At 35.1% G+C, this 25,780-nt stretch overlaps 1 protein-coding gene across 1 annotated transcript in view; it reads right to left on the bottom strand.

Moving 5' to 3' along the window:
* shot (dystonin-like protein short stop) overlaps positions 1 to 25,780 on the bottom strand; it is an 86,905-nt gene that overhangs the window by 46,640 nt on the left and 14,485 nt on the right. Inside the window, exons 7-40 of the mRNA XM_090116091.1 lie at positions 25,245 to 25,382; positions 24,615 to 24,838; positions 23,819 to 24,022; positions 23,134 to 23,334; positions 22,675 to 22,777; positions 22,004 to 22,115; positions 21,289 to 21,428; positions 20,735 to 20,837; positions 19,939 to 20,064; positions 19,209 to 19,366; positions 18,631 to 18,762; positions 18,119 to 18,231; positions 17,605 to 17,746; positions 16,729 to 16,895; positions 15,909 to 16,068; positions 14,434 to 14,630; positions 13,729 to 13,919; positions 12,351 to 12,475; positions 11,857 to 12,017; positions 11,400 to 11,524; positions 10,866 to 11,065; positions 10,135 to 10,329; positions 9,434 to 9,658; positions 8,852 to 8,986; positions 7,990 to 8,124; positions 7,477 to 7,581; positions 6,738 to 6,908; positions 6,092 to 6,286; positions 5,474 to 5,605; positions 4,955 to 5,088; positions 4,169 to 4,361; positions 3,553 to 3,779; positions 1,599 to 1,743; positions 420 to 539 (exon numbers count right to left, since the gene is read on the bottom strand). Of these exons, the coding sequence (XP_089972217.1) occupies positions 420 to 539; positions 1,599 to 1,743; positions 3,553 to 3,779; positions 4,169 to 4,361; positions 4,955 to 5,088; positions 5,474 to 5,605; positions 6,092 to 6,286; positions 6,738 to 6,908; positions 7,477 to 7,581; positions 7,990 to 8,124; positions 8,852 to 8,986; positions 9,434 to 9,658; positions 10,135 to 10,329; positions 10,866 to 11,065; positions 11,400 to 11,524; positions 11,857 to 12,017; positions 12,351 to 12,475; positions 13,729 to 13,919; positions 14,434 to 14,630; positions 15,909 to 16,068; positions 16,729 to 16,895; positions 17,605 to 17,746; positions 18,119 to 18,231; positions 18,631 to 18,762; positions 19,209 to 19,366; positions 19,939 to 20,064; positions 20,735 to 20,837; positions 21,289 to 21,428; positions 22,004 to 22,115; positions 22,675 to 22,777; positions 23,134 to 23,334; positions 23,819 to 24,022; positions 24,615 to 24,838; positions 25,245 to 25,382 (5,334 nt within the window). The remainder of the gene's footprint in view (positions 1 to 419; positions 540 to 1,598; positions 1,744 to 3,552; positions 3,780 to 4,168; positions 4,362 to 4,954; positions 5,089 to 5,473; positions 5,606 to 6,091; positions 6,287 to 6,737; positions 6,909 to 7,476; positions 7,582 to 7,989; positions 8,125 to 8,851; positions 8,987 to 9,433; positions 9,659 to 10,134; positions 10,330 to 10,865; positions 11,066 to 11,399; positions 11,525 to 11,856; positions 12,018 to 12,350; positions 12,476 to 13,728; positions 13,920 to 14,433; positions 14,631 to 15,908; positions 16,069 to 16,728; positions 16,896 to 17,604; positions 17,747 to 18,118; positions 18,232 to 18,630; positions 18,763 to 19,208; positions 19,367 to 19,938; positions 20,065 to 20,734; positions 20,838 to 21,288; positions 21,429 to 22,003; positions 22,116 to 22,674; positions 22,778 to 23,133; positions 23,335 to 23,818; positions 24,023 to 24,614; positions 24,839 to 25,244; positions 25,383 to 25,780) is intronic.

The following is a 25,780-nucleotide window of genomic DNA, read 5'->3' as shown; positions in this document are numbered from 1 at the left end:
GAGAGCGCTGTGGGGAAATAGATTTGGTAAATAGGAGAATTTTATATTTTCAGAAGACTAGATAGATAGGTGCACTAATACATTGTCCACAAAGTCATGAAAGTAAAATGACAGTTCGTTAGAATAGAGCACAATTTGTGTATCAAACACTATAACTTATTTTAAATTATTTATTTTTTTATTGCTACATTATGTGGTATTAAGATACTTTATATGTTTACTGTATATTGTCACGAAGCAATTCAAAAGCTAAAGTAGAAATACTACAAAAAAAAAATGATTGGTTGCAAATTAAATAATTAGCTTATCACTTGTCCCTATACCAGTTTAACACACAAATTCCTTAAAAAACATGCACTTTTAAAATTTTACCCATTCTATTCAGTTTTATATATAAAAAAACACCCATAATTACATACCTTCTTGCTCAACAACAATCTTTCAGCCTTGCGTTGCACTTGTTCTGCGATCACATCGAAACGACGGTTATCCCGTGTCACCATACCCTCCACGTGGGTAGCACCTTCGCCGGGAGATATCTGGCAAAAACGGGGAAAATTAATTAATATTAGTTTTTTTTTAAATAAAGAGGTGTACATATGAGGAATAAAATGGATAAAGTTAATACAAAATGTTTTATAACCCGATTAGGCTAATCAATAACTCTAAATAAAAAAAAAAATTAAACGATTTTGTCTAAGAAAATCTGTATTTTTAGGGTTCCGTAGCCAAAATGGCAAAAACGGAACCCTTATAGTTTCGTCATGTCCGTCTGTCCGTCTGTCCGTCTGTCCGTCTGTCACAGCCGATTTACTCGGAAACTATAAGTACTACAGTGATGAAATTTGATGGGAATATGTGTTGTATGAACCGCTACAAAAATATGACACTAAATAGTAAAAAAAAGAATTGGGGGTGGGGCCCCCCATACATGTAACTGAGGGATGAAATTTTTTTTTTCGATGTACATACCCGTGTGGGGTATCAATGGAAAGGTCTTTTAAAATGATATAAAGTTTTCTAAAAAACATTTTTCTTAAAGTGAACGGTTTTTGAGATATCAGCTCTCAAAGTCGTAAAAAGTATGTCCCCCCCCCTCTATTTTTATAACTACGGGGTATAAAATTCTAAAAAAAATAGAGGTGATGCATGCTAATTAACTCTTTCAACGATTTTTGGTTTGATCAAAGTATCTCTTATAGTTTTTGAGATAGGTTGATTTAACTGTAATTTATTATATTTGCTGCTACGGAACCCTTTGTGCGCGAGCCCGACTCGCACTTGGCCGGTTTTAAAAGGATTTATTTTTTGCAAAAATTACTACATATACATATTATAAAAGATAGAGACACCGACGATAAATATATAAAAGGTAAAAAAATGAAGAATAACGTTCAATGAAGTTTATGATCATTTTAAATTAATGTAATTTTATACGTGCGTACACACACGCATATTTTATTAAAAATTTCACACATTCCAATGTTTTTCGAATATTTGACAAAATCTGTCACTTTTGACTCTACAAATTCAACATACATACTTCGATTAAACTTTCAGTACATAAAAAAGTCCTGTAAAATAAATATAATACATACTTGACACAATTGAGGTCCGACCAAGTTGATATTGTCCAATAGGGGTCTGAATTCTTGTAATTCAGCCTCCAAACGTAAGATGTCTTCTTCGCGCGGTTCTACCGATTGTAAGCAAGTTTCCGCGCTTGACATCCATTCTGATAGTCTGAAAGTTTATGTTTGTGTTCATTTACTTATAAATATATAAAAAAAGACGTGTGGCACTCAGGGACTGCCGCGGTAAAGCTATTGCATGCTATGCCTTCAAGCCACACCTCCGCGCCCGTCCCCGTGGGGGGCGTGAGGTTTTTCGTTATGGAATTTCTGGATTCGGTCCCCGCACTCAAGGCCCGCGATAGAAGCTATGCAATAGCTTCATAAATCAAGAAATTCGATAGAAGAGAAAGATTATGTAAAGGAAAATGTGACGAAACGTTCCAGAAAAATAAAAAAAAGTGTGTGCGTGTAACCTTTACGCGCGATTGAAGTAAAACGCACATGTCAATATAACCTTGTTAATGAATATTATAAAATGTCGCAATTGTCAGAAAATTTATTTTTAATTTACTTATTTTAAAAGTAATAAATAAAAAGTATATTTAGAGATTTTCAAAAAATTTGGCAATTTAAAATAATGTTTTTTAAACTGTTGAATTTTTCATTCACTTTGCTATTCACAATTGATCCGTTTGAAAATTTGAAAATAAATAATCCTAATTGATTATGATATTTGCCACTAGCTGGCGTATAAGTCAAGAAGCGTGTAGTATATGACATATACTTACAACCAATCAGAATTATTATTTTTAAATGGCGGAAACTACACAGCGTTACTTCCGTCAGAAAAAAATCTGAGTTAGGGCGCTTGTGCACTACAAGGAATTTTACTGTCCGGCATTCCGATTTTTTACGGTCCGGTGTGGCATGAAAAAACCGATGAATTGCTTGTGCACCTGTCCGTCTTTACTCGGATCAGTGCGGTACAGTTCAAGGAAGTATGACGGTATAATGCTATCATAAATGATTGTTTTCGCATTTTACAAGAAACGAGTAAAAATATAGAAGGTGAAATATTATATTACTTCGTTATAATAAAAAGTAAAGTTCCGTAAGAGATTTAAAATGCGTGTTTCACTTATTTATTTTAATCGGTGACGAGCAGCTAAATCTATTCCCACTTGAACTTTAACTTACCAACACTTACTTACATTGACCAAGCATTGACCTATAGATAATAATTATAGGTCAATGCTTGGTCAATGTATATAAAATAACAATACCGACTTCTCAAATCTCATTGCCAGCTAAAAGAAAGTAAAACAAGAGCTTGCTTTCAATTGGCATATGCAATAAAAAGAGTAAAATCCAAGCAAGTGGGCACTCGAAAACGATTATACCTACAGCGACTCGTAAACTCAAAAAACCATCCGGAATAGGGAAAAGTAAAATGTCGGACAGTAAAATTACGTATAGTGCACAAGCTAGTATTTAGATTAATTGCGTGCCATACCGGACCGTAAAAAATCGGAATGCCGGACCGTAAAATTCCTTGTAGTGGACAAACGCCCTTACTCCCTAGTCGCGCCTAAAGAAGTTTTACTTCAAAAGCGTAGTTCTGGTCAAGTTATAAAAATTATAGCAAATATTGATATGGGTCACCTTTTTATGTATTTTAGAGTTAAAATCTGATCTGATCATGCTAACTAAGCTTTTTATTACAAAAATATGTAAAATTTCCTGTTTTACATGGAAATGACATGCGTACACACGCAACGGTATACAATTTCTACTAAAGGCGGATTTTCTTATTACTTAAAACGTATGTTAAGGTTCATATCATTTGTTTTTGCTTGTACTATATTCTTAGCGATAGAACCATCCATTTATACAAAAATTATAATGTTTATCTGTTTGTGTCTCTGTGTCATTATGAAAAATTATTTCTCTATGTTATATTTAAGTAATAAACACTCACTTAGCATGCGAATTATATAGCTGTTGCACCAAGGGCAGCGTATCAGAGGCCAACTTAAGCAAGTCAGCCCCTTTGCTAGTAAGATCGTTGTATCTCCGCTGTAGAGCGTCCAGTTTATCCTTGAGCTGCAGGGCTTCGTCCCCAGAGATATGTTTCATTAGTTCTAGACCAGATTCCACTGTACTGTCTACTGCTTCTTGCTTCGCTGATATTTCTTCGGTTTTCTCCTGTTGTTATCGGTTTTGGAATATTAGTATATTATATATTTTGAGCATTTTATTCAAGTTTTGTAGAAAATAGAAATATTAGTAAATTATATATTGTGAGCATTTAATTCAAGTTTTTTAATTTGTAGAAAACGTATTTGAGATATTGAGCCATCATGTGTACTATTGATTTAAGAATGTAAAATTATTTTATTTCCAAGTTACTTAATAAAAAAATAAATGCTGGTGAACTGACAAGAAATAACGAACAATATTTTGTGCCCCGTCATTTTAAACAAGAAAGAAACCATTCTTCCACCGTTATTCCACATCATGATCGATTTGTACCTATTTTTTTTTAATTCATTCATTTTAAAGCTACAAAACCTAACTTTTTTATCAAAACTCACCGCCAATTCGTCCATCTGCCTCAAAAGTTTTTCCATGTGCACTGGCAGTACCTTCCTCTTGGCTAGATACTGTTCCATGGAGTCCATCCAAGCGGATAGATCTTGGTATGTTAGGACAAGATGGCGAAGGCCTTTACGTGAGTTGTCCAGGAGATCGCCTATGTTTAGACTGTGGTCTACTAGCGCTTGGTATCTGGAAAAAAAATAATAATTTTGGTAATATGTAACATAAAACATGTCAATATTATAACGAATATAGAATTAAAAACAACTATATGCTGAAAAACGACACTAATACTTCTTATTGGGTGGAGCCATTAATTAAAAGAAGAATAAAATAATACGTATAAAAAATGATAAGATTTGCTGATATTATATTAAAACGATTGCAAATTTTATAAAACTGAAAATGGCTGTGTTGTTGTTTAAAAAAAAAGTATTTCATTAAAGATTGCTGCCAGTGGGTGATATATTTGAAAAATTAATTTGGTCCTTCGAGTCGATAATTGGTCGTAAGTCTATTAAAATTACCGTTTAGCTATTTCACCAATAACTAAACATATCCTACTACATTAATGAAAAATTCACAACTTGATATATTCGTGCTTATGGAAATCTGCCAGAAATTAGACGAATTCAACGACTCCATCAAATCTCCGATGCCAAACCATTTCCAACTCTAGTAGCTAGTACTTAAGGCATAACGAATTTAACGTCTCCATCACGATGCCAAAGAATTACCAACTCTATTACCTAGCACTTAAGGCATAAATTTCTACAACTTACCTATCAGTAGCCGCATGCAGTCTATCAGCCAATGCTGCTGCTTCATCATCTCCCACGAGGGTCATCAGCTCGGATGCTGTTTCTGTTAACTGCTTGAAAGGTGGCTGTTTCGAGAGTATGTCGTCGTGGATGTTCTATAAAGAGGAAAATGAAAATAAAAATATACTACGAATAATTATTGTTTTTAGATTAAAGATGTCAGAGAAATCAATTCAAATGAAGTCAAACAATTTATTTGCAGAATTTACAAGATAATTTCAGTATTACATATTTAAGTTTCAACCGTTTAAGGTATGCAAGTTTAAACATATTCTAGATTAAATAGCTATGAATTATTACAGTCGTGGTTATGTTGTATACAAAATAATTACACCTATCAATCTAAAATAGCTGTTTATTATATTCTGACATATCTTAACCAGATAAAACTTCCAATAACTTTTTAATCTAACTCCCCTGCCATTAGGGTTATTTCACAATTCTAAAAACATAAACAATATAACAAATTTCCAAACTCACCTTATGCTCTCTAATCTTCTGCTGTATCTTCTCTTCATCAGTAGGCACCAATTCCAATGCCTTCACTTTCCTCTCAGTGACTCCGAGCCATTCGACTAGAGGTTGTAATTGTTCTTCGAATGTTTTCGCCACCTATAATTATTATATTAATTGATTATTATTATTGAAAAGTTTAGGTTTGTGTTTTTACATTTTTATTAAACAAGTTTTATTAGAACTCTTGATTTATGATAAGTTGGCAAATTGATCAAGTTTCAGTGGAATTATAAATGAGAAATATCGTTTTTTCTAAGTAGATAGTTATTCAGATTATAAGGTAATTAATAAGATTATTACAGATCAGTATATTTAAGATTTCTAGATATAGCATATATTTATTGGAAATGACGTTTCTTCATTATTGTTATTGCATTTTGTTTAACGTTTAACACTTGAAATCAGTCTAAGAAATCGCGACCAAGTAGAACATCCAGCCTTTACATACGTCATAAAAATAACATATAAAAACCACATCAAAATTCGAAATTCCTTAAATTTCAAACCTATTTCTTCCACATAAACGAAAACCACATCAAAATATGAACTTCTTTTAATTTCAACTTATTTATTCCAACATACCTTCATAGCCTGTTCCAAATCAAGCATCCTCTGCTGTGCACTAGCGGTAAGAGCATCGAATCTTTGCAACAATCCCTTCAGTTGTTTCTCGATAGCTTTCTTCTCGTTTGGATCGCAACCCGCGGCCACTTCGTTGCCCATCGCGAATAGAGAGGACATTGAGTTTTGTCTGTCTGTCAGCATTTTCTTGAGGAACTGTGTAGATAAGTAAAAAAGTTTCTATATGTTATTTTATAAGTAAAAAAATATAAGGTAAGGCTTTTGTTTTAATTTTGACGGTTAAGGTTTTGTATTACTAAATATGTAATATAATATTATTTAATTAATTTATTTTGGTTATCTTTTATGTTATTTAAAACTATAGGATGGATATAACATCAGTTAACTTAACTGATGTTATATTCAGCCACAGTTAAATTGCAAAAATCGTTAATTTTGTTTCGTTTCTGTATCTTAATTTAACGCAGAAAAGTATTCTCTCCAACGTACCAAACATCACCTAATTAGAAAAATAATCATAAATTCTAAACATCACCATGTAACTACTACTACAAGTATTTGCAACATTGCTCATAACTTTCCAGAATTTATTCAAAATAATGGACAACCTATCCAAAATTTGCTCAAAAATATGCCAAAAACATACCTTCTGCTCCTGCAACTGCGCTTTCACGACCTTATAATCAGCAGACGGTGGCTTCTGGTTCCGCACCAGTTCTTCCGTGTCTGCTAACCACCGAGCCAGACCACCGAGGGCTTCTGCCAACTTGCCAGACTGTAGCAACCCTACGTCTAAACGACGACCACGCTCGTTCATCTGTGGAAAATATATATGGTTATTAAGTTAATTGAGAAAAATTGAAAAATTCATTGGAATGTTTTTTAAGTGAGTTGAGTAAAAAAATCATGAATTAAAATTTTCATTTTGGTATTTTTTTTTAAATTGTACGATACAAACCATTGTACAAGAAAAACTTGTAGGAAACAAACTTCCAATTGAAATGAATTTGATTTTATAAGGCAAAAAAAGACAGAAAATCCGTCGCAATTTCATCACCTATACAATCTGCTTAAGATTATCTAGAAGAAATTGCTTTATTGCACTTAAATAATAGCTTAATATTAAGAGCACGGTATCGCTTGAGAGCGATATCTTCCACACAACCTTTTGTTCATAGAAGAATATAAGTTACATATTATGTAAAATTGAATTGTACTATTGACATGATTTTAAAAGAGCAACTATGAAGTTTCCTGCCGGTTCTTCTCCATAGATACTGCTTTCCGGATCGATGGTAAATGTTAAAAATATGTAATGACGATTCGAAAGTGCTTCTAAAAGAAGTCTAATTGAATAAATAAATGTTTGAGTTTGAAATACATACCTTTTCCTTCAGTCCATTCCATTTGTCATTCATCTTCTCCAAGTCCCTCTCTAGTTGTTGTGTAGGTACTCCCTGCAGAGCAGACCTTACCAGGCCTTGGCCAATCTGTGAAAAATATACTGGAGTTATTATAACAATACTTAGAAATATATATTTTTTTGGGTTATTTGTTTGTGTTCTTGATTATCTACTGTGTTATGTGTCACGCTGTCTTGTCAAATAAATGTTATTTTTTAGTAAATATACCCAAGTGTGTAAATGTGCAAAAATATCGAATTATAATTTACTATTTCACTAAATTAATCGAAATTGCAATATATAATTGACAAACAAAGAAGTGTGAGTGCCGAGCGCACGTGTCAGAAGCGAAACTTATTTGGCAAGGTTTAAAGATACCGAAATCGCCTCACTTCATGATGTGACGGTATTGCCATGAAAAATTTCAACTCTCAACGCGCCTAAAGTTACACTTAAAAACTGAGAAACAAGTGACAAAGTAACAAACAAACAAACCTTGTTACAGTGGGTAACATTCTGGCCCAACGGCTCTAAGGTCCGCTGCTTTAGATCCGAGAAGTCCTTCTGTTGGGATCTAATTTGGTCCACGTCGGAGGACACCGGTTTCAGGCTGTGCACTTGTTCTGCCGCCTGGTGAAGGATAAATAAATACTTGTTAAAAAAAAATGGTTGCCTGTAAAGTCGGTTTTACGGGCGAAGATTTTACGTGACAACGTCTTTTTCTCGATCATAGTTGAGTGGGAGAGAGACTCAAGGCATTCGGCGGGCCTCTCTCTCGTTCGGTGACTCATCGTAACGTTACCGAGCGTTACACTTTTTCATAAGTGACTCCCAGTCGCAACCTAATTTAAGACGTTGTCACGTCAATAATAATTAATTAATTTATGATAAAGGATAATTTCTATCGTTACGGTTTTGTAATTTTGACAGTGTGGTTTAAATTCAAATTAATTTTACAGGTTCGTTAAATTATAAATAAGTTAAATTAGGCAACATTAATTTCAATACTAATATTTAGTGTCATAAACACATTAAAAGAATCAAATTCGATACAACATTGCCAAATAAGAATTATTCTTATATTTTATCTGGTCAATATTTCTTCCAGAACTGATACGTTGCTATATACTTTGAAAATAATTTCATACTTAAATTTTATCTAAAATAATTTATCAGAAGTACTCCATCAGTCGTTTAGCATTATTCAAGTTATACATATACACCTCATAAACTAGTAAATTAAAATCACACAAACAATAAACAATTACAATAACAATAAACAATAAACTTTATTTCCAAAATATAAGGTGCATAGAAATAACAAACATACATATAAACAAAGTTACACTATAAATACCTCGTCAATATCATCCATAACGGAATCATAAGCCTTGTAGAACGCCTCCAATTTACTGAGAGTATCATCTAAGTCCTGTTCCCGCGCGCGGGTTCGTTCCTCCATCTTCCTTAGGTGTTTGCGGAGACCTTCCACCTGTTTTAATGGAAAATTCACTTATTAATACTTTTAAAATACTGAGAACTGAGAAAATTCGACTATTAAAATAAAAATAATTTAAACAATGGAAGCGAAAATGGAGAAGAAACACCATTTTTAATAAGTTGTTTCTTAGATATTTTTTTCAAAAATTTAATACGTAAAATGATTTCTATATCTAGTAAAAAATATGCTGAAAATGATAGCCATCATTAGGAAATGTAGGCACTATTATTTTTTACATGTTCTGTAATGCATAAAACATTTTCAGGATATTTTGACAAAAACGTCATTTCGAGTAAAGAATGGTATCAAAGATCTCTAATGTCTATGTTTTAATTTATAATTTATGTAGTTTTTAACACAGTCAAGCCATTATAACGATCTGCATGCTGTAATTTTTCTAAATATTTACAAAAAAATGTCAAAATGCTCCAAACTTACATGCTCCCTGGCCTTCGAAGTATCCCCATATCCACCATCAATCAGGTTCTCCCCAGTACGTTCCACATCAGCGATCCAATCTTCCGCTCGCTCCAATTTACTAAAGAACTTGTTCACTTCGTCTATTTGCGCTCTAACTGCCTTTATATCGCGTCCCGGTGGTTTCATGGCGTCTAGTTCCTTTTCTAATTCGGACATGTTACCGGACACGCCTTTTACTTTGTCCTGTTTTAATAAAACAATTACATATACAAAGAAACAATAAAATATAAGACCTTTCGCAACTTTACACTAAGTTAAGAAATATCTTTTGGGGTATATATAATTTTCATTTTGTTATTTAACTCAGATTGAAAATTAAGCAACATAAGACTTCATAAAACAAAAATGTATTAGCAAAGTCATAGTTCTCCTTTTTAACCACGTTTAATAAAGTCAGTCTCAAACTAAACACATATCCAACTAGACTTCGTTGAGAAGCGCTTTTGAATCGTTAAAAATACAGAAAAATAATAATTTATCACCAGTTCGGAACAGGTACTTTACTTCGGAATGTATCGTTCAGAACTTGTACATGTTTTTCTGAATATTTATAAGACAATTTTATCATAACAAGACACTACTATCGCTAACTCGATCTTTCTTACCCTCCCCAAGAAAATAGCTCTTTCCTTGCTTTAAATGCTAAGTCTCAAACTAACCTGGAAGAAAGCCACAGCCTTTGCAACTCCAGCCAACTCATCAGCGGCCCGTTGAGTGCCACTATCCAACCTCTCCAACCGCTCAGCCAAACCTAATGCGGTTTCGTCCAACGTAGCGCGTGCTCTTGCAGCAGCTTCTGGACCGCTGAATTCTTGAGCTAGAGAGACAATGTCATCTGCTGCTATGTTCACGCTCTATGAAATAATAAAAAATAAATTAATAATCGTTTTGGCAGTTTTAAAACAATTTAAAAAATTATTACATATTTTAAATAAATATAGATTAAGCGTGTGGAAATCCTAAAATAGCAACACTTTCCTAAAAATATCTGAACATATGTTTTTTTTTAATTCTGTCAAAATCTTATAATTTTGACAGATTTGTAAGAAAAGATCACAGACAACAATTTTTATAAGTATAAGTAAAACGAACATAAGTAGATTAATATTAGAAAATGATTATACAGTTAAAATGTAATGAAGTTCGAAACTATTAGAGAACAAAATTGCGTTTTACAGTACTAATGTAAGTTGGCTTGCATATATAAAAAAGACGTGTGTCACTCGGGGACTGCCGCGGTAAAGCTATTGCATGCTATGCCTTCAAGCCACACCTCCGCGCCCGGCGGAGTGGGGAGCGTGAGGTTTTTTCGTTACGGAATTTCTCGATTAGGTCCCCGCGCTTAAGGCCCGCGATAGAAGCTATGCAATAGCTTAAAATCATATATTACCTGTAAAGGTGCTCGTAAAGCATGCACATGTTCAGTCAATCTCGCCACAGCATCCTTAGCAACACTGGGCGGAGATTGTAAAGCCGCTTCTAGACGCTCTTCGCATCTCGCGAGAGGGGCTTCCACGGCTCTAACTTTTTCGAGGAATTCGCCTAATTTGCGACTAGTTGACTCTAGGTATTCGATTTGTTGGAGCACCTCTGTGGAAAAAATGAGTACATCAATTTATAGAAAAAAATGGCGGTATCTAATATGGGTAAGGAAAGCCATAAAACCAAAAATAACAAATTCAAAATATTTATAGATGGAGTAAGTGTGAAGTTTAATGAATAAGTCATTAGATAGTGTATAAATTGGCAATATAAATCGATCTTGTGAATTTAGGATAGATAACACTATATCTAACAAGAAACAATAGTAATATATTTAAAGATGTGGAACAAATACGAAACATAATATTATTATTTTTTAAGAACTTCTGCCCTTTTTTAACTTAGATAGTTGCAGATAGATTTTTTCCAGAGTACAACGTACCATTATTAATCCTATCCCATTTCTCCTTCATGGTATCGAGTTGTTTTCTAACAATCTCTTGGTCCACATCACAAGCTGATATAAAGGTTTCTCCAAGCGTCCTGTTGTTTTCGTATTCACCGGACCTATAATAAATGTATGCGTTTAAAATTTGTTTAAAATTATCATCGATTTAAAGACTTATTTTTTATCAGTCGTAGTGACTGGAAATATATTTTATACATAATATACAACAAAAAATTCTACAATATATAGTTAACGTTGTTCTGAAGACAGAAGACAGAGTAAGAACTCTTATGACTAAGGGGTATCAAAAACAAATGTTTATCCGATTCTCTTATATATTAGATTAATTTTGCACACAATTATTTCAGTCAGAAATTCAGACGGCCATGTTTAGTACCAAGATTTCTACAGACATTTTTTTAAACCAATATTACTCCTGATATAAACCAACCTCTTCCAAACATCGTTCCTGATATGCTGCAAGTCTCTCAACTGCCGCTCCAACTCTTTCCGAGTGAAAGCGACCGGTGGTAATTCCCGAAGACGAGTTTCCACCTCACTGAGCCAGGGTAAGAAAGATTCTTGCGCTTTACTGTATTTACGGCAATGTTCCTGCAAATAATATATTTGGTTAAATGAGTGTGTTGAAAAATAGGTTATTTTTTGTCGAAATTGGCTGCAGATTATAATGAGAGTCGTACAGTATTTTTAATATATACAATAAGCTAGGATGTGAAACATCTGACAGTCTTTTGTTTAACGACCAATCTTTGTGACTTTAGTAAAAATTAATTGAACATCTAACCAAAAGTAACCTTAAGCATATGTTAATCTAAACTAAACCGAGTATACGTGTTAGAAGTAAAACTTCTATTACTAATCTTCCAATAAATTCTACTTAAAGTTAACCTAAATGATTAAAAATTGTAATTAATATAGTCTTACCGTAGCTGTCTGTAGTCTGTTGTATCTATCGACTGTCTCTCTCTTCAGTTTGTCCCACTGGCTCTGAATCCTGTCCAGGTCTTTGCGAAGTCCGGCGAAAGCTGGTTTCTTCTCCATTTCACGACCTTTAGAACACAACATGTCAATTAATTATAACTCTTTATGACAAGTCAATTAAATGTTTCTTAATGCATTTCTTATAATTCATTAATAAAGGGTTAGGCTAATTATAATTATTATAAGTCATTAATTAAAGGTTAGTTAAATAATTGAACGGCATATATGAGAAATATATAAATAGTAATTTCTTGTTTGATTTGAATATGAATCATTTAATAATAAGAATTCATTTAAGAAATAAAGACTGACCGATTTTAATGATTTTAAAGCTTTAAATCTGTAAATAACACCTAAAAATAAGGAACTCTGTGTTTGAATGTGTGTGAGCACACATGCATACCTTTGTCGAGTTGTACGACGTTGATCAGCATGTTGATCTCTTTATCAACAGAGCATATACGAATGCGTGCGCGTATACGTACGTGTACTCTCTTTTAAGTATACGCGTGTGTGCGTGTTTTGCGTGCATATATACCCGTACTCCTTTAGCGTATACGCGTGTTAAATGTGTATACACACACTTCTGTCGTGCTTGCACGCATGTGTGTGCGTACATGCGTGCAAACGTACGTGTAATCTTTCCAGCGTATACGCATGTCTGCATATGTGTGTGTATACGTTCTTGCGTGCATACGCACTTTGATCCCTTCTATTTACGTCTACGTGTGTGTGTCATGTGCATGGGTGTATATGCATTTTGACCCCTTCTATCTATGTCAATGTGTGCGTGCTTGCGTGCATACGCGCGTGTGCTCCATCTGGCGTATACGTGTGCGTGTGCGTGTAGTGTCTGTATGTGTGCGCTCACCCTTGTCCAGCAGCATGACGAGCTCGTGCTCGCGCTGCGTGAGGCCGCGGTAGAGCGGCTCGTGCGTAGTGTCTGTATGTGCGCGCTCACCCTTGTCCAGCAGCATGACGAGCTCGTGCTCGCGCTGCGTGAGGCCGCGGTAGAGCGGCTCGTGCGTAGTGTCTGTATGTGCGCGCTCACCCTTGTCCAGCAGCATGACGAGCTCGTGCTCGCGCTGCGTGAGGCCGCGGTAGAGCGGCTCGTGCGTAGTGTCTGTATGTGCGCGCTCACCCTTGTCCAGCAGCATGACGAGCTCGTGCTCGCGCTGCGTGAGGCCGCGGTAGAGCGGCTCGTGCGTAGTGTCTGTATGTGCGCGCTCACCCTTGTCCAGCAGCATGACGAGCTCGTGCTCGCGCTGCGTGAGGCCGCGGTAGAGCGGCTCGTGCGTAGTGTCTGTATGTGCGCGCTCACCCTTGTCCAGCAGCATGACGAGCTCGTGCTCGCGCTGCGTGAGGCCGCGGTAGAGCGGCTCGTGCGCGTCGCGCGCCGCGTGCAGTCGCGCGCGGTCCGCCGACACGAGCAGGCGGGCCGGCAGCGCGCCCAGCTCCGCGCCCAGCCAGCCCAGCGTGCGGGCCACACCCTCCTCGATGCTGCGACCGTCCCTACGCACGAAGCATTATAGATTTATAATAGGAAAAACTATAAAAACAAAGATTTGACACAAAAAAATAATAACATGGGAAGTGTGAACATTTTTTTGAATTGAAGCCACTCATAACATCGTATGACAACGCCAAAATAAAGCATAATAAGCATAAATGATAGAAGACTAGATTTCCGCCCGCGGCTTCGCCCGCGTTTTCAAAGGAAAACCCGCATAGTTCCCGTTCCCGTGGGATTTCCGGGATAAAACCTATCCTATGTGTTAATCCAAGTTACCCTCTATATGTGTGCTAAATTTCATTGTAATCGGTTCAGTAGTTTTTACGTGAAAGAGTAACAAACATCCATACATCCATACATCCTTTATAATAGTATTAAGATTAAGATCACATTAAAAAAACAGTCTTAAGAATTATAAAACATAAAAAGAAAAAATATTTGACACCCCAAAAATTACGTTTTCAGCTGAAAGAAAACATTTTTCATAAAAAGGTTTTACAGAAAAATACTAACTTGAGCGCCGCTTCAATCTCTGCCTTCTTATTATCCAGCTTCCTCTGCAGCTGGTCGTATTGCCTCGCGGCCGCGGCCAGCTTGCTCTGTATGTCCTGCCTCGAGCTGGCCTCGCCCAGCACTTCGGCTAGAGTTGCTCCAGCTGCTTCCAGATCAGCTAGGAGTGGACGCTGGCCTTCCAGCTGGCGTTCTAGGTTCTGGAAGTATTTCAAAATTTATGAAATTTTGAAAAAAAAAAATATAAAAATTAACGCAGCAGGATTCGAACCCGCGACGTCCGCATGGTCAGGGCGAGTAATCGTATTTATTCTTATTCTTAAATCATTTATACCCGGCGCGGCCTAAGATGATCCCTATGACACTGACAGTTATTCTCAAGAGACAAACTTGTAATGGCGTCACCATTAAATTAGAAACGTATTGGAGGCGTCTAAAAATGGCATTTATTAATTTTTACGTAGCTTTATGCCTTTACAATGATATTCCGTTGGAATTATAACAATTCTTAACATTTACGAGAAATTATATCAATCTGACTTTACGTTTACGTCCTTCAAAACTTACATCGTTGGCATTTATCGACTAGTGCGGAAAGTATCGATAAACAAATTTCGATAATGGAAACGAGTTCACATTTTTTCCATGCTTAAGCTATAGTTCATTCTCTATTGAATGGAACAGAAGATCGCAGCATAATTAATTAATTAATTACCGTTCGCGTTAATTTACTTACCTATGATAATATAAGTTTTTTAGAAAAATTAAATGGGGGATTCCATTTTCATGATAAAATAATATACACTGTGTTAAACGGGTTAAAGATTACGAGAAAATGATAAGGTGCATTTTAATGTTTTGGAAAACTTTCGTTTTACTTACCGTTTCGTTTACATAATAGACATTACATTACATTTTATAATATTTGTAAAAACATGTTTACCGACGTGGCTGAATGCAAACCACGCCTTAGCCTATAAAATAGTAAAGTATCGACACGATCCATCATACGAGCAATCACTAAGACGAACTGTCATAGGGATCATCTTAGGCCGCGCCGGGTATAAATATTACGAAACTAGATAATATCAAATTTCAGGATATGTTTTTAATACTATTTTAAGCAGATCACTAATTTAACAGGGCAGGATTTAAGAAACTGGTCCTTCTGTTCTCAAAAAATATTCTGGATAGATCAATTATTATAAAGAATTGCATATATCACACTCATTATTATAAATTGAGCAAGATATTAGTTCTAGACCTTCTTCAATGCATTTGATTAATTAAAAGGCACTAATTCTTAGAAATTATTAAATACTTAATGATTCAATTGCAAATAAAATGAAGTCATAAACATCGATTATCGGATGTCGCTAAATTAGCAATATTCTGACTTAACTACCAGATATACCATCCTCAATCAAGGTATATCTAAACAAATACAAATCATCAATTTAAAATTTCCTCATACATACCTCCACCTCCCTCAGCTGGTCAGCGGGCTCCTGTCTCGCTGACACATCATCCAACTTGTCAGCGATTGTGTGTAACGCGTTACGCAATCGTTCTAGACCAGCGTCGAATTCGCGAGATGTGTCTGCGGCTGCTCCTAGACTTTCTGCACGTTGTTCCAACCTAGAAAGGAAAATATTCAGATTTTAGTTAATCCAAATTCAAATTATTTATTTTTCAGAATTGTGGTAATACAAGGTCACATGATTTAATTAATAAAATAGTCCACACAATTCGCCAAACAATTGGCATATTGGTTATGCTCTAATCTGGTTAATATTTGGGTTTGAATGACTACTAAAAATGGCTAAACGGCTAATCTAATGGCTTGACCGCCTCCTTGGTACAGTGGTTGACGTGTGAGCGTAACACCGAGGGGTTCTGGGTTCGATTCCCGGTGGAGACGAATAAAAAACATGTCTCGGACTGGTAGGAATCTCCTACTTGTCCGTAAAGAAAATCGATCAGTGAAACAGATGTATAATGCATCTGCCCCTTACCCCACTAGGGGATATGGGACTTCACTTTAATAACTGCTAAAACATTTTTGGTAGAATCTTATGAACCCGCTAATGTTATTTCAAATGTTATAACTGACATTTTCATTTACAAGGATTCAATGAAAGTGGATATTCCATAATGCATTATTATAACTGTTTTAGTTACTTCCTTGCTACTAAATAAATATGCCTTTATCTATAGACTTATAAGTATATTTGCCCTTTAACTCTACACCAAATCCAATCAATTTTTAATCCCCTAAACTTGTAAACATCAACTCACTTATTCAACAGATCGTTCCACCTATCCTGCAGGTCCTGGACCTTCTGGGCCAGTTTCCTGACATCAGGGTCATCGTGGGGCAACTTCTGTAACGCAGAACTGGCGACATCTTGTAAATGAGAGAGCTGCGGTTGTTGACCGCGGAACTCTTCGCGGAGTACTTGCACCTGGACAGGGGAAAAGATGGCATAAATAACTTTGTAATCCCATATAAATATATGGGATTACAAAGTTATTTATGCAGTTGGTGGTTGGTGGTGGTATCAAAAAGAAAGGCTCTACAAAAAGAAGTGAGATCCCATCAAAAACATCCTGTAAAAACCCAAGTCTCGCAGCTCAGTCTTTCTACCGTCAAAAGTTGTGAGATCCATGTAATACCAAGTCGGTTAATCTATTTAGTGTCTACTTGAAGGACCTTCTGTCTTAAGTTATTACATAAGTTATTATCATGCCAATATTAAAAATATTTAACGTTTTAAACAAATAGATCGACTTGGACATCGCATGAAAACAAAATGAATATTACAATATTATATTAGATTCTTTAGTCTCTCGCGCCTCACGCGATTGAAACTCTCGTTCCTGTTGGTCGCTGGCCCGTCGTGCTGTGTAGTGTGATACATACTAATAATCAAATCAAGCGATGTCCAAGTCGATCTATTTGTTTAAAACGTTAAATATTTTTAATATTGGCATGATAATAACTTATGTAATAACTTAAGACAGAAGGTCCTTCAAGTAGACACTAAATAGATTAACCGACTTGGTATTACATGGATCTCACAACTTTTGACGGTAGAAAGACTGAGCTGCGAGACTTGGGTTTTTTACAGGATGTTTTTGATGGGATTAAACTATTTCTATACATATCCTCACCTGCTGCACTTGCGTTTGCACCATCCTTGAATCAGAGGAGATCGGTCCGAGTGCACCCATCATGCGCTCTTTAGCACTGAGCCATAGGGATAAACTGCTATGTGTGTCTAATAGTTCTTTCATTTCTTCCATAAGTTGGATTCTGGAATTACATAATTATGTGTTATTGTTTATTTGTGCATACCAGCAAGGAATGGAAGAATCTTCCGGCCTCCGTGTTTCCCGATAATATTATAATCTGGACTTGTTCAAAAGAAAAGTGAATAGGCATTTATTAGGTCAGCATGCTCCATCTTAGACCACGCTTGTCATTTGTCAATGAATTATGAAAAAAAAATCGTCGCCATTTAACTTAATATAATGATGTCATCTTTCGTGTATAATTTTTTGCTATGATACTCATTTTTCTCTCCCAGTAATTACTGTCTTATTTGATTATTTTGCTATACTAATTAAAACCAATATAAAAGCATAACTACAAAACTAAGTATTACCATGTTAGTTATACACTTACTTCTCCTTAAAAGCATCATGCAGCGCCTTCCATCGAGACGCAACATCAGTCACTTCGTCCTGAAGCCGGTCAGCACCTTGCACACTTTGCTTGCGTTTTAACAGTTCACGCACCTGATTTAATGAAAAATAATTATTGAATTGAAATAATATAATACATTAGATTCAAGATACACTACACATTTTTGAAATGAAACTTCTTTAGGCGCGTTGAGAGTAAAATTTCAATGCGTCATGGCAATACCGTCACGTCATGGAGTAAGGCGACGATTTTGGTATCTTTGAATCTTGTCTCACGCTCTTTTTATGGAAACCTAATCTTCGTTACTTGCAAATTGAACAAATACTTATATTTGGTCTAAAGAAACAATTCTGAATGTTTTATATACTGTTTTTTTTCGTTTAAAGTTTAAAGCTGAAATTTTCTTACAATACATTTTATAATTATATAAAAACCGTCATATTATCACAATAAAGTAAATCGATTCTTAGTAGTAGTTCATAATTTCTTACCTGGGTCTTGGTAGAGTCAAGAATGCTCTGTTTCTCATACATCTCTTCGAGAACGGCGCGTGATTGTTTGATAATTTTATCAGCTTCCTCCTTTGTACTGGGCACAGATTCTTTAGGCAATTGCCTTTGCACCTGATGATAAAAAATATAATTTAACATTAGTAGTTTTCATTTTTGTTTCATTAATTATGTATATCGTTACTACTACAATATTTATTCATATTTTCTTCATAGGATCTGCTATAATTACAAAGTTAGTTAACAATAATATATTTATATTAATATCATCTATCATTTTACTCTCTTGACCATAATATTCGATCACATTTTTAACTAAGGAAACATTTACGACAACTACAACCTATTTATCCAATAAATTTTACAACTCGGTCATTAACATAGCTAACAAACAGTAACGGACCAAAAGCGGTACCTTGTGACACCCCACATAGGTTTAGATAAAAATTTATATAGAATTTTTACAATTCGCTTATTATATGTATGTCTGTTAATGTATGTCTGTTTTTAATGTATAATTGTTTTTTTATCCTAAATAAAGAAAAATAAATATACAATACCTTATCTAAGAAGTTGTTCAAAGTCCTGAAGCTATCCAGATGCTTCTTAACTTCCTCTCTCATGGCGTCGAGTTCATTCTGTCTGTCTGACAGTTTAGCTCCGATCAGCTCGTAGCGGTTGTTTATTTCTGATATTTGTTGTTGTACAGGCGACAAATCTACGAGAAAATGAATTATTAAAAATGTGAAAATAGAATGGACGTGAAGATGTTAATAGTTAACCATAAAGTTATAAGAACGGATTGTGAAGAAATTTGGTAAACATATAAATTTAATATTGTATAATTAATTTTCACGCTAGTTGCCAGCGAAGTAGGTAAAGTAATCACATAATCATTGTTTATTCGCTATACTGTAAAATATAAGTGCTAAACATTCGAATGCGAAGTTTTAAAGAAGCAACAATATAACAAAATTATTAAGATACACACAATTTTTTGACGACGCGGTTGGCGCAGTGGTAAAGTAACTACCTACTGAGCCGACGGTCCCGGGTTCGATCCCCGGTCAGGGCAAATATTTGTGTGATGAACTCAATTATTTGTTCTTGGGTTTGGGTGTTATTATCTATATATGTATTTATTATAAATATTATATGTATCGTCGCCTAGTACCCACAACACAAGCCTTAATTGAGCTTACTGTGGGACTAGGTCGATTTGTGTAATAATGTCCTATAATATTTATTTATTTATTTTGATCATTACCACTAAAATTGGACAAAACATACCTTCAAGATGGAACCCATCCTGGCTAGACCGCCTGGATGAGAACCCGCTAGACGCAGAATGTGCTGACGCGGGACTCACCACTCCACCCTTGCCCGGGGACGGGGAGCGGGTGTCCAGGGTGCGGCCTGTAGGTAATATAAGTTAAAAACTAGATTTTGGACGCCATATTGAATTTTTAACTTAATTTTGGACATTATATTGAATACTAGCGGTCCACCCCGGCTTCACCCGTGGTACATATTTCGCAATAAAAGGTAGCCTATGTTCTTTCTCAGGGTCTAAAGATTATCTGTGCCAAATTTCATCAAAATCGGTCCAGTAGTTTATGCGTGAAAACCATACATACATATATACAAACCTTTCCTCTTTATAATATTATTATTTGTATAGATTGGTGACACTGCGTCGAGGCATTTTTTTCCCCAGTGTATATACATGTATAGGTTATATATGTTTACTGTATATTTAGTTAATGTGAAAAGTAATTTAATGGCAAGAAAATGAAAGAATAATGTATATGCGTGTGCGTATGTGTGAATCTACGCACACGCGTGCGTACATGCGTGCGTGTGTATGTATTATATACATGTATATTTGAACAGGTGTGTTATCTACATTTTAACCTTTAGTTACTACTACTATACTACTTTAACCGTAGTTTATATCACTTTTTAATATTACATGACAAAAATATTAACGCATGCTTTTAATTTATTGTTTGTTATCTCTTCCACAACGTATTACTACTAAATAAAATGAGAATAATAATAAAACTATATTAATTCTAATACTCACTAGGTGTATGCCGCTTAGTAGGGCTGTAGACGTGTCTCCTACGCGGAGATTCTGCTCGTTCACCGCGAGACAATGCCTCATAGACTGCGCCTGCTTCGTTCAACTGAGAAAGAAAATATATTATTAGCTATTTATTTATAATGGGTTTTAAAATTAACATTCATTTATAATTTGTCAGTCAAATACTGGTTTAAGATCGAGCTTTAATATACACATTCACTCGTCAAAATGTATGGCCAAAATACTGGTTAAAGGAATGGATTGCCATCATTAAATAAGAAAAAAATTTTTCACCCAAAAACTGGTTTAAGAAACTGATGTTTTCAGAGACAAAAACGAAAATGTTATTTATTTTATAGTCTGGTCAAATAAGACTGAATAAAAGAGGTAATCTGGTATTATTTGCAATGCATTGAGCCCACCGTTATTCGAAAATTACAACCAGATACAACAATATAACTAAATCACCAACTACCCTCATTAAATACATTTCCATACAATTGTATTTTTTTATTTTTTTTTATTATTATTTCCGCACATATCTTTATAATTACCTTATCAACTGTAATAGAGAAGTCCCTATACTCCTTGGCGATTGGTCGTATTTCGTCCATTTGCTGTTTGATCACGTCCAAGTCGACCGCGACCGGTCGTAGGTGGCTAACACGTGTCTCCATGCTTTGGAGCCATTCTAGGACCTGAGAACGATTAGTGGTTTAGAATAAATATACGAAAATAGACATTTAGTAAATTGGTTCATAAGAATTATAACACTGGGTTCGAAACTAAAAATAAAACAAAAAAAGACGTGTGTCACTCGGGGACTGCCGCGGTAAAGCTATTGCATGCTATGCCTTCAAGCCACACCTCCGCGCCCGTCCCCGTGGGGAGCGTGAGGTTTTTTCGTTACGGAATTTCTGGATTCGGTCCCCGCGCTCAAGGCCCGCGATAGAAGCTATGCAATAGCTTAATAATTAGTAAGACTTTTTTGCAAGGTTCTATTAAATGTAAAAGTTTGACAAACATAAACCCCACAAACATTACCTAATGCTAAGAGGTAAAATTATGTATCAGTAAATTTACAGAAAATAAACAGAAAAGGTTTTGTTAGAACATAAATTTTGTTATTTTGTATTTAGTGTGCAAAGAATTTATAGTTCATTCATTTAAATTTTGAGCGGGATTGAACCCGTGTCTATCATTTGAGCCACCTCAGTTCAGCAGTTCTGTATACAAATACTTATTCATAATTTTAAGATAAAAAAAAACATACCTGTGAGCGCAGAGTTTCGTATTGGTTCAATTGATCGCTCTTTTGCTTGGACAGTTTTTGTTTCTCTTCCAAACTCGTGTTGAAGTCGCGCCATTGGTTTTCTATGGCCTGCAAAAAAACATTATATTTATGATACTAAATTATAATTTAGTTTTAAACGATCTGAGATACAAAAAGGTATAGTTTTAACAAGATTTTATTAAAACAACTATTGAGATGTAAAAAGTTTTGATGGTCGTTAAAATAACACTTTAACACAAAATAATACTGAAATGCAAAAAAAATGCGAAATATTAATAATACATATACATATTATGAAGCGTTGTGTCCATATTTGTATGCACGTAAAGTTTTAACACGTTATATCCATCTCACAAATACTTCTTTTTAATTAATTATATTCAAATTATTCATTCTAAGCACTCATGATTCTAGGAATAAATAAACAACAAAACCATAGAAAAAAAACACCTAATCCATACTAATATTATAAATGCGAAAGTAACTCTGTCTGTCTCAATCACGCCTAAACTACTGAACCAATTTGCATGAAATTTTGATACCCGTGAAAGGACATAGGCTACCTTTTATTGCGAAATATGTACCACGGGCGAAGCCGGGGTGGACCACTAGTTTTCTATACATTTAAACAATTTTCCAATCTTACCTTCAACTTGTCCCTAACAACGTGCGTGTCTGTGACATCCTTCTTGGCGACCAACTGTCGACCGGCGCGGAGGCATTCCTCTACTAGGGGCATGTTCTTGTCTCTGTTAAATAATTATTATTAATTAGAAAATATTGTTTTTTAATTCCTGTGTGACGTAATAAATAAAATATGCTATATTCCTTATGAAGCTTGATGAAGATGAAAAATAAAGAAAACATGTTTGGGTTCGAAATCATAGTGACATGAATTGACGTTATATTTTAGCAAAGTAAGTTGTTTGAGTCAATTTCTACGTGAAAATGATACAGTTACGGATACCGAAAAAAAACAGTAAGTTAAATAATCAGCTAAGCTTCCATTTACTATCCATTGCTAAACTAATTAAACCTGTTTACATATATTTTTTAAAACACACAAAAATGCGGGTAGCATCAAATTTAAAATCAATATAATCACCTAGCGTGCGCCAAATCGCTCAGTCGTGCGGCGAGCTCTGCCTGCGACAGACGTGCTAACTCCCTTCCATCTGACATTTCAACCAACTGCGCATGGGCAGTATCAAGTTTAGCCGCTTGGTTGGTCCATTGGGTCAGTTCTGACATCACCTCGTCTAAGAACTGACCGCGGTGGGTCACGCGTTCGACGAGTTTCTCGTATCTGTAAGGTAATTTACAAAAATAAGTATTAATAATAATATATCGCAATTTAAGTCATAATATGAATCCGGGGCATATTTGCTATCTGTGTCATTTTTATAAATTAAATTAAATACAAATTAATATTAAAAAACGTTTATAGAATAAAATAATTAGCGACACGAAATATATTCCACTAAATCTGCACGTTACATTTTAACACCACTATTTTTATTCAAACTATCTTCTTCCATTTGCATATTTTTTGAAGTGAAACTTCCTTATACGCGTTGAGAGTAAAATATCAAGGTCCCATGACAATACCGTCACGTGACGTACGGCGACGATTTTGCTATCTTTGAATCTTGCCAAAGAAGTTTCACTTCCGAGGCGTGTTCTGCACAAACTATCTTTTTTAAATTTCTACGATCTTTTAAACCTGGTGTTCTCACCTAGTGTACTTTTTTTAAATGTTCTGCTATCTTTCAACCAGGTTTTAAACTCACCTTGTATACAAGTCCTGAGCACGTTGTTCCAGCTTATTAGCTATCCTAGCATTGGAAGGAGTTCTAGCAGCCTCTCTAGCTGCAGCCGGTAATTGCGCTAAAGCAGCTCGTCTAGCTTCTACTTCCCCTTGCACCATGCGATGTTCCCGGATTTGCTCGTCTAGACGCTCGCGAATTAGTGACGCGGGTTTTGACTGTTGACTCCTGGAAATTTTTAAGTTTATTGTAGAACACATAAATATAAATTTTATTTGATTTAGGGCCGATTTTTCAATGCTTGGATAAAACTTATCCGTCCAATAAAGTATTACACGATAATATTATGTATAGTGCCACAAACTTATCTGACCCGGTGACAGTGTCACTGATGTCGCTTTCTTTTATATAAACAAAATATTCCGTATGAAAAGTCTGTGAAAATGTGACATTTCAAAATGGCGGCATGTAGTTCCAGTTTTTGCCACCGGGTCAGATAAGTTTGTGGCACTGTACAATGTCACGTAAACTGTCAAATACGGGCAAATAGAATACGTTTTTAAAATGGTAGTTTTTTTTTATTCAACGAATAAGTTTTATCCAAGCATTGAAAAATCGGCCCTTAGGTATATGTACAGAATTATCTATAAATAAAAATATATAAATATTCAGGACAATTAACACCCAGACACAGAGCAAACATCGATGTTCATCACACAAATATTTGCCCCGGGTGGGAATCGAACCCACAACTTCTTGGAAGGCAGGGTCACGACCAACGAAGCCAACCGTTCAGTCAATATCTAAAATATCTACTCACTTGTAATTATTCTCCGCTTGAGCCAACCAATTGGCCTGAGTCTCAGCCGCATCTTGCAACCCCTGGCAGTGTAATAACGCAGCTTCCAACTCCCCACACTTGCCCGCTATCGCTTCGCTGATCTCCCCATAACGTTCTTGTAACTCGATGATTGGTACTTCTAGTTGACGTATTTCTGATGGTGTTAGATTGCCTTCTAGTGATTTTACTAGCTGGTCACACGCCTGGAAAGTAGATTAGGGCATTTTGAAAAGGGTGTTTTAGGACGTTTTGTAAGTGGTCAGAGTAAATTTAGTATAGGCAGGAATTTTTATTAATTTTTTTATTCTTAGATATCACATGTTATTACAAGTCATAATGCATTGGAATTAATTTTAAAAAATTTATCATAGTAGAAATCTGAAAAGTACTTTCTTATCTTTACGAATGCATTACATATTCGATCGTAGAAAAATATTTTTCTTAAATGTATCAATGAATATTATATTTACATTTCTCAGTATAAAACGTGGATTAAGATCAATATATTTAAAAAAAGTATTTTGTGTATGTGTGTGAGCCCTTACAACTTTTCTATTATTATAATTTCAACATAATTGTGTGTGTAATGTTATTACAATTCCAACTTACATCTTTAGCGTTATCAACAAGTCTGCCCTGCGACAGTATTTCGCTATGTAAAGTCTTCGCTCTGGACAGTTGTGTTTCAACAGAGCGCGGGTCTCCAGCCACCGCTTCGGATAGTACTGTGCGGATTTGTGGCTCCAACTGTTAAGATGTGAATACATTATTATTTATTAGATATCGACATATTTGTAGCAAATAAATAATTTGATATTTTTTTAATTTAACATTTTTGATATTTATACATAGTTATAGATGTTTATATGCATTCAATTGCAGGTATAATATGTGAATTGTTACTTCGTTTGGACTAGTGAAAAAGGTACATCCGGAGTAGAATTAAATAAGTTTATTAAGAAAACGGCTATCTCTTACATCTTCCATCACATTCAGTTCATATATTTATATATTTTTTTTTATTTCAGTTCAAAAATCTATTCTATACATATTAACATAGTGTCTATATACCCCATTACTATCACGTCACAATCGTACGCTCAACCGACTGTTCATATCAACGAGGTATATACCCACTCTTTTAT

This window comes from Colias eurytheme, chromosome 25, assembly GCF_061535395.1.
Source record: "Colias eurytheme isolate Ceu_HAF_F1 chromosome 25, ilColEury1 Martin Lab GWU primary, whole genome shotgun sequence".
NCBI classification, from domain to species: Eukaryota; Metazoa; Arthropoda; class Insecta; order Lepidoptera; family Pieridae; genus Colias; species Colias eurytheme.
The sequence above is the reverse complement of the archived record's forward strand: the minus strand, read 5'-3'. Positions and strand labels throughout refer to the sequence as shown.